This window comes from Microtus pennsylvanicus, chromosome 9 (genome assembly GCF_037038515.1).
Source record: "Microtus pennsylvanicus isolate mMicPen1 chromosome 9, mMicPen1.hap1, whole genome shotgun sequence".
Lineage (NCBI taxonomy): Eukaryota > Metazoa > Chordata > Mammalia > Rodentia > Cricetidae > Microtus > Microtus pennsylvanicus.
The window spans coordinates 45,712,501-45,730,925 of NC_134587.1; the positions used below are offsets into that span (position 1 = coordinate 45,712,501).

At 46.6% G+C, this 18,425-nt stretch overlaps 1 protein-coding gene across 1 annotated transcript in view; it reads left to right on the forward strand.

Annotated features, from left to right (window-relative positions):
- Gpr107 (G protein-coupled receptor 107) overlaps positions 1–18,425 on the forward strand; it is a 62,388-nt gene that overhangs the window by 4,495 nt on the left and 39,468 nt on the right. The window contains exons 2-6 of the mRNA XM_075985767.1: positions 11,077–11,199; positions 11,774–11,824; positions 12,453–12,535; positions 15,227–15,366; positions 17,925–17,962. Of these exons, the coding sequence (XP_075841882.1) occupies positions 11,077–11,199; positions 11,774–11,824; positions 12,453–12,535; positions 15,227–15,366; positions 17,925–17,962 (435 nt within the window). The remainder of the gene's footprint in view (positions 1–11,076; positions 11,200–11,773; positions 11,825–12,452; positions 12,536–15,226; positions 15,367–17,924; positions 17,963–18,425) is intronic.

Sequence of the window (18,425 nt, forward strand, 5' to 3'; positions counted from 1 at the left end):
GTGACTGTATACTCAGTGAACCGAGACTCTAAGTGTTAATCTGGGGGCAGGGTCGCTGTTGCCATAGACAGTGACCAGTGTGTAATGCACAGTATTTTTCCTTTCTAATGGTGCTAAGGGTGCTTTTGCTTCGTTTTTGGATCTGGTCATTGTTTTTTTTAATTTATTTATTTATTAAAGATTTCTGTCTCTTCCCCGCCACCGCCTCCCATTTCCCTTCCCCTCCCCCAATCAAGTCCTCCTCCCTCCTCAGCCCAAAGAGCAATCAGGGTTCCCTGCCCTGTGGGAAGTCCAAGGACCACCCACCTCCATCCAGGTCTAGTAAGGTGAGCATCCAAACTGCCTAGGCTCCCACAAAGCCAGTACATGCAGTAGGATCAAAAACCCATTGCCATTGTTCTTGAGTTCTCAGCAGTCCTCATTGTCCGCTATGTTCAGCGAGTCCGGTTTTACCCCAGGCTTTTTCAGACCCGGGCCAGCTGGCCTTGGTGAGTTCCCAATAGAACATCCCCATTGTCTCAGTGTGTGGGTGCACCCCTCGCGGTCCTGCGTTCCTTGCTCGTGCTCTCTCTCCTTCTGCTCCTGATTTGGACCTTGAGATTTCTGTCCGGTGCTCCAAGGTGGGTCTCTGTCTCTGTCTCCTTTCATCACCTGATGAAGGTTAATATTCAGGAGGATGCGTATATGTTTGACTTTGGATTCACCTTCTTATTTAGCTTCTCTAGGATCGTGAATTATAGGCTCAATGCCCTTTATTTATGACTAGAAACCAAATATGAGTGAGTACATCCCATGTTCCTCTTTTTGGGTCTGGCTTACCTCACTCAGGATGGTGTTTTCTATTTCCATCCATTTGCATGCAAAATTCACAAAGTCCTTGTTTTTTACTGCTGAGTAGTACTCTAATATGTATATATTCCATACTTTCTTCATCCATTCTTCCATTGAAGGGCATCTAGGTTGTTTCCAGGTTCTGGCTATTACAAACAATGCTGCTATGAACATAGTAGAGCATATACTTTTGTTGTATGATAAAGCCTCTCTTGGGTATATTCCCAAGAGTGGTATTGCTGGGTCCAGGGGTATGTTGATCCCGAATTTCCTGAGAAACCGCCACACTGCTTTCCAAAGTGGTTGCACAAGTTTGCATTCCCACCAGCAATGGATGAGTGTACCCCTTTCTCCACAACCTCTCCAGCAAAGGCTATCATTGGTGTTTTTTATTTTAGCCATTCTGACAGGTGTAAGATGGTATCTTAAAGTTGTCTTGATTTGCATTTCCCTGATTGCTAAGGAAGTTGAGCATGACCTTAAGTGTCTTTTGGCCATTTGAACTTCTTCTGTTGAGAATTCTCTGTTCAGCTCAGTGCCCCATTTTATAATTGGGTTGATTAGCCTTTTACGGTCTAGTTTCTTGAGTTCTTTATATATTTCGGAGATCAGACCTTTGTCAGTTGTGGGGTTGGTGAAGATGTTCTCCCAGTCAGTGGGTTGCCTGTCTTAGTGACAGTGTCCTTTGCTTTACAGAAGCTTCATTGTTTTGATCAGAGGTGGCAGACTCAGCTGTTGTGAGAAGTCAGGTAGGTCCTGGTAGAGACCTGGCTGCCAGAGGGCCAGTAGAGTGTCCACTGAAGGATGCTTGCTCTTCCAGCGGTATTAATGTGCCCTGAGAGAGTCTAGGTCTCCCTTCTTTTTTACTTTTCCTCACCTCCTCAGGTTAGGATCTCCTTATATAGCCCAATTTGGGTTCAGACTCACCATTCTCTTGCCTCAGCCTCCTGAGTGCTGGGATTATGGACCATCTTGCCTGTATAGTCAGTCAGTCAGTCAGTCAGTCAGTCTGTCTGTCTGTCTGTCTGTCTCTCTCTCTCTCTCTCTCTCTCTCTCTCTCTCTCTCTCTCTCTCTCTCTCAAAAGAGACACTAGAGGGTTGGAGAGATGGTTCAACAGTTAAAAATACTGCCTGCTCTTCTAGAGGACCTGGGTTTGATTCTCAGCTTCCATATGGCAACTCACAAATGTTTGTAACGCTAATTCAAGGGGATCCAATGCCCTTTTCTAACCTTTAGGGCCACCAGGCATGCATGTGGCGTATAAGCAACATACATGCATGCAAAATATCCATTCACATAATTTTTACCCCTGAAACAAGGTTTTTCTGTGTAGTCCTGGCTGTCCTGGAACTTACTCTGTAAGTCAGACTGGCCTTGAACTCAGAGATCTCTCTGCCTGGGCCTCCCAAATGCTAGGATTAAAGACCCAGTAGAATTAGAATTCTTTCTCTTTCTCTCTCTCTCTCTCTCTCTCTCTCTCTCTCTCTCTCTCTCTCTTTCTTTCTCTCTCTCTGTCTCTCTGTCTCTCTGTCTCTGTCTGTCTGTCTCAGATAGGGTTTCTACCTGCCTCTGCCTCCTGAGTGCTGGGATTAAAGGTGTGTGCCACTGCTGCCCAAAAAAAAATTAGAAATTTTAATGTGAAATTAGCTTGCAATGAATTCAGTGAAAAAATAGTGCCTTGGGGTTGTAGTTTAACAGTGGAACACTTGTCTAGCATGCATAAAATCCTAAAATCTGTCCCCAGCATTCCAAAAATCAAAACCAACCAGGAGCTAGAGGAGGAGTGGCTCAGTAGTGCCCTGTGTGCTAAGCATAGGGAAAGCTCTGGTTGCACTCATCACAGAAACAAAGAAAGCAGTGTGCTGCCTGCATACCTTATCTACACAGATATGCTAGTACAATCTGACAGTACCAGCCAGTGAGCTGTTGTTTAAGGAATCAGCTGGCTAAGTGACCTTCAGCTAGGTCAAACAGGCATCACTTTATTACTATTACATGGAGCTATTACTCCATCTGCTTTTTTATTAATGTGTGTATATGATGTGTGTGTCCTTGAGTATGGGTACCGTGGCTTATGTGTAGAGGTTAAACAAGAATCTTGAGTGTTAGTCTTTGCCTGTCACAGGACCCTTTCACAAGACAGAGTCTCTTGCTCTTCACTGTGTATGCCAGCTCCGCTGACCCATGGGTTTCTGAGCTTCTTTGTCCCTTGCCTTCTGTGAGATGTATTACAGGTGTGTACTACTGTGTATGTATTCTGTGTGTTCAGCTTTGGTTCTCACGCTTGTGTGGCAAGTATTTTATCCACAGAGCCATCTCCTCATACCTGGTTGTTGTTGCTATTTTACATTGGTTGTGTGGTGTGATCTGTCTGTGTCTGTGTATGTGTGTAAACATATATATTTGGGGGGTGGGGTTCAAGACAGTGTTTCTCAGTGAAGCTCTGGCTGTCCTGGAAGTAGCTCTGTAGACCAGGCTGGCCTCAAACTCATAGATCCGCCTGCCTCTGCCATGTGACAGGTCGGGACAGTCAGCAGTGTAAGCAGAGGTGTCTGAATAGGAGTGTGCCGTACAGAGGTGATATCACAGAGCAGTAGGTGTTAGGAGGTACTGGTCCTACATAGTCTTAGCACCGTGACTATGGTGTGCCTACCTCATACTTACACAGAAATGTAGTCTACAAAGATTAATGTTTTGGGATGAAATATCCATGAGTATTCTACAACCTTGGATTCAAGGGTTGTCTAAATTTAATTAATTTGTGTATGTGCATATGTTCATGCAGGTGTGCATGCCTGAATGCAGGTGTAAAAGCCAGGCTAGGGATGGTGTTGAATGTCTTCCTCTATTACTATCACCTATTCCTTTGATGCAGTGATGGAGAACCTCCTTCAGCGAATGGCCTTTAAGAGGCTAGACCAGGTTGGGGCACAACTTTGGGTACCAAAAAGCCTTGTTCCCGCCCCGCTCAGTCTCTTCTTCCTGTGAGCCACAGCTGGATGTCGGACCCCATTCCTATTTTCTTTATGTGATCCATGAGTTCCCTTTTAATAAAGAAAAACTTTAAAATACTCTATTTTGAGTTATGTGGGATTGTTTGACTCGCTTTCCCCCATTTGACACATTCAGCATCAATGCAGGGTCTCTCTCTGAGCCTGGTTTTGTGTCTTCTGGCTGGAAATCATCTGCCCTAGCAATCCTGCCTCCGTATTCCTCAGAGCTGGGGTACAGGGGTATTGAGCATCTGTAGCTTATTATGTGGGTGAGGAGATCTGGACTTAAGTCCTTTGATTGTAGGGGAAGTGTTCTTCACTGCTGAAGCAACTCTCTTCAGCCCCAAGAAGAATTAAAGAAAAAAAAAGGTGTTTAAGAAAATACTACCAGGAGGGCTAGGGAAGAGGCTCAGATGGTAATGTGCTTGACTTCTAAGCCTGAAGACCTGAATTCAGTCCCATGTAAACCTGCCAGACATGGTGGGGAAGCAGAGACAGGAGGATCCCAGGGACTCTGTAGTCTCATCTGTGAGTTTCTGGCAGTGAGAGTCCTTATCTCGAAGAAGGTGGAGGTGTTTATGAGGATGAAGTTGGAGGTTGTCCTCTGGCCTTGCTGCTTACAATTCCCCCACCCCACACACAGTGTGTTAAAGAAATAGCTACTAGCAATAAATATTGGCAGGTTTTCTTCTCTTCATAATTAAAAAACAAAAATGAAAAACTCACATGACAATATGTAGTACACAGTTAAAAGAATTTAAAAGACTGGAAGAGAGACATGCAGCCTAAGTTCAAAGGTAAGTGAATCCGTCCACCAGTGAGATGGCTCAGCAGGTTCTGTAGGGAGTCTTTCTCTTTCCCACCAATCAGTTCCCCAATAAAGACGCTGAGACTTATTAGTTATAAGTTATATGAAAATGCGGCCTTAGCTTATGCTTATCCCACTATCTAAGTTAAATTAGCCTGCTATTTATTAATCTACATTTTACCATGTGGCTTTTTACATTTTATGCTGTATGTCCGACTCCCCGCATCTCCAATGCATCTCCTGCACCCCTTGATTGTCTCCTCCTACTACCTCTCTCTGCCCAGAAGTCCCACCTATACCTCCTGCCTAGCTATTGGCGTTTCGGCTTTTTATTCCACCAATGATAGCAATGTATCCTCACACAGTGTACAAATATCTCACAACAAGGTACCACACTTGCCATGCAAGCCCAACACCTGACTTCAGTTCCCAGAGCCCTTGTAAAGGTGAAAGGAGCAAACCCACTCCACAGAGTTGTCTTCTACACCACACATTACTAATAAAACAGCAGTGATGGTGATGGCAAAAAGATAATTTTCCACAATATATAAAGGACTTTCATTCTGGAGAGATGTCAGGGGATAAGAGCACTTGCTGCTTTGGACAGACTGGAATTCCGTTTCCAGTATGCATGAGGGATGGTTCACAACTCCAACTCCAGGACTTTGACATTCTCTTCTGCCTCCAAGGGCACCCTCATGCACATCCATGTTTACAGGTACACAGACAGACACAGTAAATAATAAAAATAACTCTTAAAAACTACAAGAAAAATCTAATAGGAATAGGCATAAGAGAGATAAAGATACTTTATAACGGAGAAGCAGCTAGCTAACAAACAAGGAGTACAGACAGACAGACATTCAGAAAATAGAAACTGAATCACCAGCAGCTTTATTTTCCCTGAATGGGAACCGTGAGGGCCAGCATCTTCCGGGATGGTGAGCATGTGAGGAGCCATGGCCCTCCTGGTGTTGGGAAGCAGTTGCAGTTTCTGGCCAGATTCCTATAGCCTAGAAGTCAGTACACACAGCAGGGGTGAGAAGAGGCACAGGTGCACGCTAGACAGTGTGGTAGCCACAGAGCCTGAGAAATGGCTGCACACTCATGAGTGTATGTTGGAGGTGTGTGATGATGTGTAGGCAGAGGGACTTCGAGCAACAATATGAAAATGTATCCACACAGAGTCAACAAAGAAGACATTGTTGCTGAAAATGAAAAGTGCAGATCCATATAAACGTTATCTATCCAGGTTTTAAAACTGATGCTCAGTGATATTTATGGGTCTGCATATGGGTCCTTCCTTCTTTTCTTTCTTCCAACCAACCTTCTGGGTTTTGCCAGTTTGCCCAGGCTGGCCTGTAACCTGCCATCCTCTAACATGGCTGGACAAGTAGCTGCAATTATAGGCAAGTATCACCAAGTCTTGCCAGTGACTGAGGTTTTTGTTCTTGTTTTGAGACAGGTACTTAAGTGTCACAGGCTGGCTTCAGACTTATTAAATAGCTGAGAATGACCTTGTGGTCCTTTTGCCTCTGTCTCCCCAGAGCTGTGGTTGTAGGTGTATACCATGGTTGATGTATGCAATAGGGGTTCAAAACCCAGGGCCTTGTGCGTGTAAGCCTTCTAACAACTACACTCGTAGCCCCAGGGACCTTTTTTTCTTCCTGGAAAAGGGGTCACATTCTGTAGCCCAGGTGACGGCATTATTCTAGTTAAGTCTGGCCTTGAGCTCATGGCAGTCCTCTTGCATCAAGTTTTCAGAGGAAACTTGAAGGAAGGAGCCACTATGACTGTGGTGATCTAAGGTAAAAACTGAGAGAGGACCTAGCCACTTGATGACTGAGGAGAGGGATGGCGGAGTGAGAGCAGAGGACTGGTCCATCACTAACACTCTTTCCCTTCCTCCTCCCTCACTGAGATCTGAGACATCTGGAGTGTGGGCATCTGCTGGGACCTGTGGAACTTGTTACTCCTAACTGAGTCAGCCTGCGTGGACTGAGTGTTCTGTGCCCACATTCTTCCCAGCACAGCACGTGCTCAGACGGCCCGTCAGCCTGGTAGTAAAATGGTGACATCTCATTTAAGCTGACTGTTGGTGAGGTTTAGGATGTCAGCATGTTTTCTGTTGTCTTTTACTTTCAGGTTTATTCTAGTTTATTTTTCTGAAAGCCTGAATTTTTAGGGCAACTTACTTTTGTAGGAATTCATGTCTGTCTGTCTGTCTCTTTCTCTAATACAACCTACATAAGATATATTAAAAAAAATTTTTGAGGCCAGATCTTATCCTATAGCTCTATTTAACATGGAACTCACAATGTATAGTGACCTTGAACTCACTTAGATCTGTCTGCCTTTGCCTCCCTAGTGCTAGAATTTTAAAAAAAAAATTTTTTTTTTATGTCCGGTGCACCCTGATTGCTCTTCAGGCTGATGGGGGGGGGACTTAATTGGGGGAGTGGGAGGGAAATGGGAGGCGGTGGTGGGGAAGAGACAGAAATCTTTAATAAATAAATAAATTAAAAAAAATTTTTTTTTTGAGGTAAGGTCTGTGTAGCACAGGCTGGCCTTCAGCCTGCCATTCTTTCCCCTCAGCCTCCCTAAAGCTGGGATTACAGTTGTGTGTTGCCACATCCACATCTGACTTTAACTATTTTTTTTATTATTTTTAATTTTTTGTTTATTTAGTGTGGGAGGTGGGGCACATGTGCACCCTAGCTTGTAGGCTTTGGAGGTCCACTTGTGGTGTAGGTTATCTTCTTCACCGTGTGGATCCTGAGAATTGAACTTAGGTTGTCAGGCTTAGCAGGAAGGTGACAAGTGCCTTGCTTACTGAGCCATCTTATAGGCCCTTATTTTATTTACTTGAGACAAGTTCTCTGTGTAGACTTGGCTGACCTAAAACTCAGATTCATCTCTCTCTGCCTCGCCAGTGCTGGGATTAAAGGCATGCGTCTCTGTTACACCTGCTTTAAAAGAAAGTGTCATCTTAACAAAGTAGATTATTGAAAATAAGAGCAAACATTTCAGAATAATTTTGCATAACCTAGAATAATCAGGGACTGCCTTTTCTCTCTGATGCCTGTATCTAGGCTTGGTGTATTGGTGAATACTGGCATTCCCAGCAGTGGATTCAGGAGGGTGAAGAGAGAGGAAGGAGTCCCTGTTCAAGGTCAGTCTGGACCTCTCAGTGAGACCCTGTTTCAAGGCAAAAACAAGCACAAACAAACAAAAAGGTACATTAATCAACAGTGTTTCACCTTCAAACTGGGGTTTGCCCATTGTTTGGGTTGTTGGCCGAGAGCCTGTGAGGAGAGCTAGGCAAGACCCACCCACTCCTAACACTGACCTTGTTTGGGTATCTGGGAACTTCCTTTCAGGAAGTGCTTACAGTCCAGCCCAGCTTCTCAGTCACACACTCCAGACAACACTCTCCCTCTGAATCGCACCCTCAGTCCAGTATTTCTTGCCCCCATGACCTTGACTTTTCACAGCTAAATGATCTGTGATTAAGAGTACACCATACTCTTGTTTTGTTTTGTTTTTTCTTAAAGCCGACATTGGAGATCTATACTAAGATACATGTAGGTGAAATTGTGGGTTGTCTGGGATTTCTTCCTCTAATTGGCTGGACTACGCCTATCTATGCAGGGACAAAGCTGGCTCTTTCAACTCCTGTGTAATGCAGACTAGTTCAAAGCAAAATGAGGTGCACTGTTAATTTGTGGAAGTCCTGCAGTGAGTAAGAGCCCAGGTGTGGAGCTCCCGCCTGGTCTGGGACGCCGGTTCTGCTCCTGCTGTGATCTAAGCAGGCTTTACCTGTCCAGGCCTGCTTCTTCCTCAGTAGCCTGAGCAGAACAGCACCTGCCTTGTCAAGTTGTAGGGAGGCAACACAGCATTGCAGAGAGCCCTTCAGAGCCCTGCGAGGCCCAGTGCAAAGGAGGTGGCCGGTGGTGTCTCCTCTGGTGCTCATGACCAGCAGGGTCAGCTGGGTGCTCCTGTGGACCCTCTCCGTTCCTGCCTCCTCTCACTTTACTGTTGAGCTGCAACTTTCTGGTATAGCAGGAAGGAAAGGTGGGAATGCTGAGCTCCCACGCAGCCTCTCATCCCCTTGAATTCCTGATCCTCCTGCTTCTGCCTCCTAATGCAGGGGTTACAGTATGTGCCACCATGTCGGGTGCCGGGTACTCAAAAAGTGCATACGGCACAGTCCTTATGGAGCTTCTGTGAATCTTTATTTAGAGACAGGGTCTCACTGTGTAGCCCTGGCTATTCTGGAACTCACTATTTAGATCAGGTTGGCCTTCAATTCAAAGAGATCCACCTGTCTCTGCCTCCTGAGTGCTGGGATTTAAGGTGTATGCCACCATGCCTGCTGTAAACTTCATACAGGATGGCTAAAGGAAAAAAGAAGCATACCCTTAAATTTTTAATTTGGAGCCAGTGGGAAATCTCAGCAGGCAAAGCCATTTGCCATGAACAGTCTCTGGGCTTCATATGTTGGAAGAAGAGACTGGACTCCTACAAGTTGTCCTCCTTGTACTGTGACATGTGCATGCATACACAAGAAAATAAACAAAATATAAGAAAAATGTAAAATTTCTGTACATGCTGAAAGCTATATAAATGTACAACTTAATTATTTCTACAGTGGAAACACAGTGGAACCAGCAGGAAATAGCTAGCGCTTTCATAATTTTCTGAAGCTCTGCGTTCCCTCAGGTGCCTGGAAAGTCCCTTTCTCTGGGGAGCAGTCACCCTCCTGAAGGCCCCTCTCTGAATCCTTGTGTTCCGTGGGCTTGCTTCTCCCTGAGGTGGTGTGAGGAGGTTCTGGGATCTCCCTGCCACTCTGCCAGCTCAGCTGGGCACTATCACAGAGTACTGAATATCCTCACTGCCAAATATTGTCAACGTAGTCTCTTTTCTTTTGCACTTGCAATGGTAGTGGGCATGTGTGTTTTCTGAAGAACAGGGAAGGCAGTCACTGGGGTCACTTTCTGAAGGACTTAATTCCACCCCAGAAGGGCAGGAGCCTTCACTCTTCCTGTTTTTTCCTTTGTAGGCCTCTCAGTCCTGCAGGTTACTTCTCTGTGGGAGTGTTGGTTTGCCTCAAGCTCCTCCGTCTCACTGGGAAGGGAGAGTGAGCAGACATGCTTTAAATGCTTAGCTGAGCTCTGGCACTAAGGGAAACTCCCAGAGGACCAAAAAAGGGAAGAGGGAGTTGAAACCAGTGGATAATAGAAGGGGGTTTAAGGAAGAGGGAGCCAGTGCCATTCTGAGATGTTTCAGGAGTCTGGAGAGAGAGCTTGGATTAGATCATTGCCAAGGGCTTGTGTTCCAGCCATCAGATCCAGTTGGGAGGGGCCAGAGTCAACCAGGAAATAAAAGCCTCCTGGTGGCAGTGTTCCAGTGTATTGTCTTTGGGCCTTGTGGATGTGGCGTATATTGGTTTCCTCAGAGGGTCCCCTTTGACAGCCTCTGATACCTGGGAACCTCAGCTGTAGGGGAGGATCCCATAAACAGCCTCCAATGTCTGGGTAATTCTAGCTCTAAGGTAAAGAGCCAGCTGTTACAGACGGTCCATGTAGTTCCCAGTAATGTTACATGCTATGAAGAACCCCAGGCACTGGGTGCTAGAGGGCTTTGCCGATATCTGTCCTGGTCCCGGAATGTGTGCTCCTGCTTGAGACGGGGACATGAGGCAGGCAGGGCTGGGCATATCCTTGTGAGCTATGGTTTCAGAGGGCACCGGATTTCCCCCTGCTCAGTAGAGTCTGTCCCCACTTAACTGGCTCCGGAGAGTGCTTCTGCATTGGCTCCTGTCCTGAAGGCCCGCATACTCTGTATCCAGTCTGAGCTGTGCATTAGGGAAGTCAGGAAGGAGCTGAGCTCAGCAGTGCATTTGTGTGTGCATCACCACCCCCCACCAAGAATGTTTTCTTTTATAAATTAAAAAAAAATTTTTCAAGTAGGGTCTCACTCTACGCCTAACTGGCCAGGAACTCTGTGTAGACTAGGCTGGCCTTGAATTCACGGAGAACCTCTTGCCTTTTGAGTACTGGGATTAAAGGTGTATACCACATGAAGTGACCTCCTTGATCACATTTTCAGTGCCTCCCCGATGCCACTGCTCTGTTAGGAAGAATGCAGGGGGATTAAAACATGGTTCGTTCATCTGACTGTGGAATTTACTTGTCAAGTTGACCCTGACCAATTTGCCTCCAGAGCTCATACAAATGTGCTGAATTGAATGAGTCCATGATTGCCTTCTGCAAAGTTTTGCCATCTGTGGGATTTCTGAAGTCTTTTCCAGCTTTTGAAGGCTAACTGTGATAGCTGTGGCTATCCCTGTACCTGTGGGAACTTTGACTGTCATGAAACAGGATACCACAGCTTTTCCAGCATGAACAGACTGACTGATCAGAAATCTCCAATCTCTCTAGGATGACGTGAGGCATAAAGTCCATCTGAACACCTTTGGCTTCTTCAAGGACGGGTACATGGTGGTCAACGTCAGCAGTCTGTCTGTGAACGAGCCTAAGGGAGCCGTGGGCACAAGCGGTGAGGCAAGTGTCTCTCCTAGAGCAGGGGTTACTCTCTCAGCCTCCTCCCTCCTTCCTAACTGGAGAAAATTCTTCATGGTGGTACCAGAGTGTACATAGGAGTCAGCTTGACTTTTCTATTTCTGTGATCAGGGAGATGCTTGGGGTGGAACCCAGGGCCTTTCCCGTGCTAGGCAAATGCTCTGTCCATCCACACCCCAGCCCTAAAAATCTTTTTTTTAAATTTTATTTGCTTATGTATTTTATGTATGAGTGCTTTGTCTACATGTACACTTGGACACCCCTAAAGGGAATTGTACCCTATTACAGCTGGCTGTGAGCCCTCATGCTGTTGCTGGGAACTGACTCAGGACCTGTGGGAGAGCGCACTGAGCCTCCTTTCCAGCCCTGTGACTCTTGAGTAAATGTGTGATTAGTGACTTCACGTGAGCAGCTGTTTCCATCGTTCAGAAGTGCACTAAGGGAAACGAGAAGCCAGGCCTCAGGGTCCATGCTTTCTACGTGTATTTTTCTTGTTGAGTTAGAAGGGCATGGACAGTGTGAGGGACTTAGTCTTTTCTCTTTTCATTGCCCTCAGATCGGATTCAGTCTAGATCGGACCAAGAACGACGGCTTTTCTTCTTACCTGGTAAGTTGCTTATAAAAAAAATTGTGTATATTGATATTTTGCCTGCCTGCATGTCTATGCACCACATACTTGCCTGGTGCCCTCAGAAGTCAGGTGAGTTAGATCCCCTGGAACTGAGCAACAGGTAATTGTGATTGTTTGGGTGCTGAGAATCACACCCAGCACCTCTGTAAGAGCAGTAAGTGCTCTTTAACAACCGAGTCATCTTTCTGGCCCTCTGTCTCTCTTGAGGGGACAGTAGTGATTGACGGGGTTTCATTCTGTAGCTCAGGGTGGCCTCAAACTTGGAGCAGTCCTCCTGCCTCAGTCTTCCAAGACTGGGATCACAAGCATGAGTAACCACAGTTTGTATCCCAGACTAGCCTGGAACCCACTATATAACTGAAGCCGAACTTGAATTCCTGGTACCTCTGTCTCAGTCTCATAGGTGCTAGTATGATTGGAGGTGCCTGGTCAGTTTTAGGTCACAGTCTGACTGGTCCTCATTGGAGTCAGCCTACAGTGCCTGTTCTGGAGGTGGTAGCGGCTGTAGCTTTCAGGCTTCACTGTTGGAGAAGCGTGAACCTCTCATCTGCCTTGTTCTTGCCACAGCAGGTGCAATGATACATGCTTGTTCTTCCCTTGGCAGGACGAAGATGCCAGTTACTGTATTTTAAAGAAGCAGTTTATGTCATCTGTCACCCTTCTCATCTTAAACATCTCCGGAAGCGTGTAAGTAATCCTAAGTCCTCTCTGCTCGCCCTCAGTACAGTGAGGGTGCTGGTGCAGCCAGCATCCCCACGATATCTGCCACATGCTAGTCCTCCACTGAGTGCTGAGGTGAGTTACATGTTAAGAGACACAGGGCCACCTGGGATCCCCCTGCACCCCAACACACACACCATGGCAGGGAAGGACAGTTTTAGGTCAGACTTAGGCAGGCAGCCTTCTGGTGAGTCATCTTTTCCAGATGAATGAGAGCAGGAAGGGTGTCCATGTGTGCAAGAGAGGGAGTGGCCTGTGGAATAAGAGAGGGAGTAGCCTGTGGAATAAGAGAGGGAGTGGCCTGTGGAATAAGAGAGGGAGTGGCCTGTGGAATAAGAGAGGGAGTGGCCTGTGGAATAAGAGAGGGAGTGGCCTGTGGAATAAGAGAGGGAGTGGCCTGTGGAATAAGAGAGGGAGTGGCCTGTGGAATAAGAGACGGAGTGGCCTGTGGAATAAGAGAAGGAGTGGCCTGTGGAATAAGAGAGGGAGTGGCCTGTGGAATAAGAGAGGGAGTGGCCTGTGGAATAAGAGAGGGAGTGGCCTGTGGAATAGCATGTGAGCAGCACTGCATCAGCACCAGGTCTGCTGTCGGGAGTACAGTAGAGGAAGCAAGTAAGAAACCGGACAGGATCCAGGCAGCGGCTTCTGCCACTCAGGGTCTGTGTGACTCCGGGGCTCAGGGTCCTTTCCAACCTCACAGTAGTAGTCTCTTTTGTGAGATGTCCTTGTGGCAGAGCATGGGAGAAGGATTTTGTGTTTTTAAGTTAGGTACATTTCTATCTGACTACAGTGTGGGTTTCATGTTTGTGTGTGGGGTTGGGCAGCAGAAGCTGAGGTTGGGTATCTTCCTCAACCACTCCCCCCAATCCTCCCTCGTGAGACAGGCTGTCCACTACATAGGCCAGGCTAGCCTTGAACTCAGAGATCGACTTGTCTTTGCCTCCTGAGCACTGGGATTAAAGATGGGAACGCCTGTAATTAATTTGCTATTCCTAGCACTTGGGAGGCAGAAGCTGGTGGATCTCTGTGAGTTCAAGGACAGCCTGGTCTATGGAGTGAGTTTCAGGACAGTCTGGTCTATGGAGTGAGTTTCAGGACAGCCAGGGCTAAGGCTACATAGAGAAACCCTGTCTCAGAAAACAAAAGAAAGAAAGAAAGAAAGAAAGAAAGAAAGAAAGAAAGAAAGAAAGAAAGAAAGAAAGGTGTACCCCACCATGCTCAGCTGTTCTACCATATTTTCTTTATGTAGAGTTCTTCACTGCCTGAGTTCTTGCCGATTTACCTAGACTAGCTGGCCGGCAAACTGCAGGCACCCTCCTATGACCACCTTCTCTCCTGGGGTTGCAGGCTTTCATCACATGCCCCACTTTTACACATGCCCTCTGGGGATCAAATTCAGGTCCCATAATTTGGAGGCAAGTACTTTGCCACCAAGCACCTCCATGGCCCAACCACCTCAACTCATATGTAACTTTTCGCTCACTTTTTTACATTTTTGTTTTGGCTGGGCACATGTGTATATCATGCCATGCATATGGGGGTCAGAGAGCAGTTTGTGGAAGTTAGTTCTCTTCTTCCTGCTGTGTAGGCTTCAGGGGTTGGATTCAGGTTCAGGCTTTTCCCGGTGAGCTAGCTCTCTGGCCCTGTGTATTATTTCCCAGGGAGCCTTCATAGGGTTTAAGCTAAGAATCTGTGTCCGGATTGTTTCAGATCTAGCCGATAGCAGCCCAGAGTGGACAAGTTAGAGATGAACAATGTCAGAGGTAGAAAAGACCAGTGAGGAGACATCTTTAAAAAGAAGGCACTTGCCACAGAGCTCCTCTGGGCCTCACGGCAGACATCCTCCTGCTCACCTCTGCTATCATCTGCCAGGAAGGCAGCAGTTTCCTAGGTTACCATGTATTTGGCATCTGGAGAGAAAGACCTGACTGAGCCTGGCAGAAGGAATGAGAGCAGGGATGGACCCACCTACCTGAAGTCCCTAGGTGGCAGGAGGCTCAGGAAAGGGCAGGTCAGTGGCAACTTGCTCACATCAGGGGCTCATGCCTTTGATCTCTGCTCTCCCATCCTGGGTGTTCACTCCCCAGGCAGTGTCGTGGGTGTGGTTCTCAGCATTCACACAGTGGCTCACAACCACTTTTAAGTCCAGCTCTAGGGGATTGGAAGCCCTCCCTCTTCTGGCTTCTGTGGGCTCCTGCATGCACATAGTACACACCCACCCCCATGCACACAAACACATAATTAATCTTTAAGACAGAAAGAAGGGAAAGGAAGCGATTTCTTTCAGTGCAGTAATTAATTAGTGGTGTCCTCAGCTCCTCACACACTGGTGTCAGTTGACTGTGTTATAGAACCTCTGTCTTCTTCCGTTTCCCTTTCATCAGTTCTGAGCACATTAAGAATCTTTAAGGGAGCCCTGTGACGGTGATGGTACACATCTTTATCCCAGCACTCAAGAGACAGAGGCAGGCAGATCTCTGTGAGTTTGAGGCCAGCCTTGTCTACAGACTGAGTTCTAGGACAGCCAGGGTTACACAGAGAAACCCTACTTGAAAAACAAACACAAAAAAAGAGAGAGCTTGAGCTGGGCCCATAGCAACCTTTAGTGAAAGCTGGAGCGCTGATCTCAACTCTCCTTTCTGTCTTCCGTGGATGTAGAGTCAAGGTCAGATCCCCACCAGAAGCTGGCACCCAGTTACCAAAGATTGTCTTCAGCAAGGATGAGAAAGTCCAGGGTCAGAGCCAGGAGCCTGTCGTCAGCTCTGTCCCCGAAGTCAGCAAGATGCAGAGAGCCCAAGGTAAACCCGCTTTGTAGAGATCTTGTTTTCATGAACTGCAGCCTGGTCTGTATTGTCTGAGCATTGTGTTCTTGAGGCCACACAGAATTAACTGTAACCAAAGAAGGAAGAGAGAAATGAGCTCTCTTCTGTTCCCACTTAGCACCTTGGGCGTTGTCCCTGGTTAGGCTTGTTTTCTTGGTCTAGAAATTGGTGCCTCACAACTTCTAGTCATGTGTCCAGCCTGTGCATGCTCATTGGTTTTGCTTTGTTCCATCCCCCTGTCCTAGTTAATGATTTGTCACTAGCTCGGCCTTTTTCCTAAAGTGAAACATTGTCCTTTCCATTCTTCATTCATAGACATCCTTTTGTGTGTGTGTGGGGGGGTGGGTAGAGAGAGGACTCAGCAGCTCACCTCCCAGCACACATATCAGTTGGTTCACAACACCTGTAACCCAGTTCCAAGGGCTTCCACAGGTATGCATACACACTAACAGACAGACAGACACACACACACACAAAGATGTCTTTCTTTTTTTCTTTTGGTTTTTCAAGATAGCATTTCTCTGTGTAAACCAGACTGGCCTTGAATTCACAGAAATCCACCTGCCTCTGCCTCCCAAGTGCTGGGATTAAAGGTGCGTGCACCACCACCATACATCTAAGTCAAATCTTTTTAAAAAGAAAAATTACTTTGTGTGTGTAATGCTGTCTTTAGGATAAGTTAGTGGAGCTGGACTCTCTGGCTCAGAGGATACAATAGTCTTTGAGAATATTGATACTCCATTCCAGATCAGGTGGGTGATCAGCATCTATCAGAATGCAGAAGTACACTGGGATACCGGGTTGTTTTGTTTGTTTGTTTATCTAAAGTGCTGCACCCTGTGCACGTCTGCAGTTCCAGTACTTGGGAGACTGAGGCAGAAAGAGCACTTGCGCCTAGTCTGAGCAAGCCTGTGCAGTGAAAGGAAACCCTTTTGGAGGGAAATGCTAAAATGGAAAGGCAGAGACCATGGTGGGTTTTGTTTTTCTTTTCTGTTGTTTTTGGGAGAGGAGTTTGCATGACCAGACCTTGAGCTCCTGCTTCCTGGCCTCCACCCTGGGCCTTACTCAATGCTATTCCTGAGGCAGCACCCCTCTCCAGATGTTGGTGTGTGTGTTAGTCCCGTCCAATGGTTCATATATGTTCTTTCAAGGTCATTTGCCACTTATTTATTTCTTCCTAGATTTGTCAAATTAAGAATCATAGAAAGAACTGGAGTGTAGGTGCAGTTCCATGCCTGTGCTCTTGCTTGTGCAGATCCCTTTGCTCACGAAGCCCTCTTCCTGTCATAGGGCTGAACTACTGTCGTAGTTGGGGTTCTCCTGCTGTGAGGAGACACCATGACCACAGCAACTCTAATAGATGAAAACATTTAAATGGGGTGGCTCACTTACAGTTTCAGAGGTTCAGTCCATTATCATTGTGGTTCGGAGCAGGGCAGCGTGCAGGCGGACATTGCACTGGCTACATCTTGGCTTGCAGACAACAGGAAGGCAACTGACTAAAGTCCTGAGTGGTATCCTGAGCATAGAAAACTTCAAAACTCACACTTCCTCTAACAAGGCCATACTCACTCCAACAAAATCACACCTCCTAGTAGTGCCACTCACTGTGAGATTACAGAGGCCAGTGACGTTCAAACTACCACAGCAGCCTTCCCCAGGAGGGTTGTCCTAAGGATGGCGAGGCAGGTGCCCACTCTGCTAGCCTTGACTTCTGTAGGTAGCTTAGGATGACCTTGAATTTCTTCTTCTTCCACCCCAGAGCACTATGATTACAGGAAGATTTATTTACTTATTAGTCTTACGTCTGCATGTTTGCCTGCACACTAGAAGAGGACACAAGATCTCATTACAGATGGTTGTGAGCCACTGTGTGGTTGCTGGGAATTGAACTCAGGAACACTGAAAAAGCAGCCAATGCTCTTAACCTCTGCGCCATCTCTCAAGCCTCTCTGAGCCATCTCTCTAGCACCCCCCCTTTATGTAATTATGTCATTTTTCTCCACTAGTAATCTTAACACACTGCTGTTGGGGGGACCCCAAAAACCAACAGCAAGAAAAAAATGAAGCCAGTAAGACATGTGCAAGTCCAGGCTGGTGGTGCAGCTCCAGGAAGAGTCTGCTTCTCATGCAGAAGCCGAGTATACATCCCCAGCACACACACAGTCTAGCCACACTAAGATTCTGTCTAAGTCAGCCGCACCAATCAGGTGCTTGTTAAACTGCCTCCGAACATGCTGACTTAAAGTATGCAAAGTTGTTCCATGTGGCATCTCTGCCATTCACAGTATCTACACAGAGGCTTTCCCTTGGTTCTGTAACGATTGACACAGTAGCATTTGCAGTATGCCACTTTGATTTGCTGCTGCTTCTGCCAGTAATTATGTGTGGGGACCCAAAGAGGTGGAGGCTGTGAAATTTGTTTGTTTTGGTGCTGGGATATTAGATTAGTTGGAGCCCTGTCAAATGATACTGTGATGTTTGATGTGTGAGGTGAGTTAGGTAGTGATGGCTTTTAAATTTTGTGCTTCTAGATGGTTCGAAGGCTAGAAGAAGTACAGTGGATTCAAAGGTAAGCATGGACCTCTCTCCTGCTCAGCTTCTCTGGATGTGTATGTGTGCTTGCATGAATGTGCATCTGTGCATGTATGTGTGAATGACTTGTGGCTTGCGTTTAGAGAGACAACATCAACACACTGAAACCATTTTGAACTTACATGGAATGCTGGATTGCACAACACAGAGGAAGCCCTAGCAGTGGGGGTGCACCCTAAGACAGACCTGGGGTAGCACAGGTGGTACATTCCTTCTTACTCTGTGGCTGGCTGGGTGGCTGACCCCTGACATCCTCCTCTCCTTGTTCTCTTTCTCCTCATTCTTCCTCATTTCTCCTATTTACCCTCTCTACCTGCCAGCCCGCCTATCCTTCATCGCTTTATTAGACCATCAGGTGTTTTAGACAGGCATAGTAACATAGCTTCACTGAGTTAAACAAATACAGGGTAAACAGAAGTCACACACCTGAAAATAATACT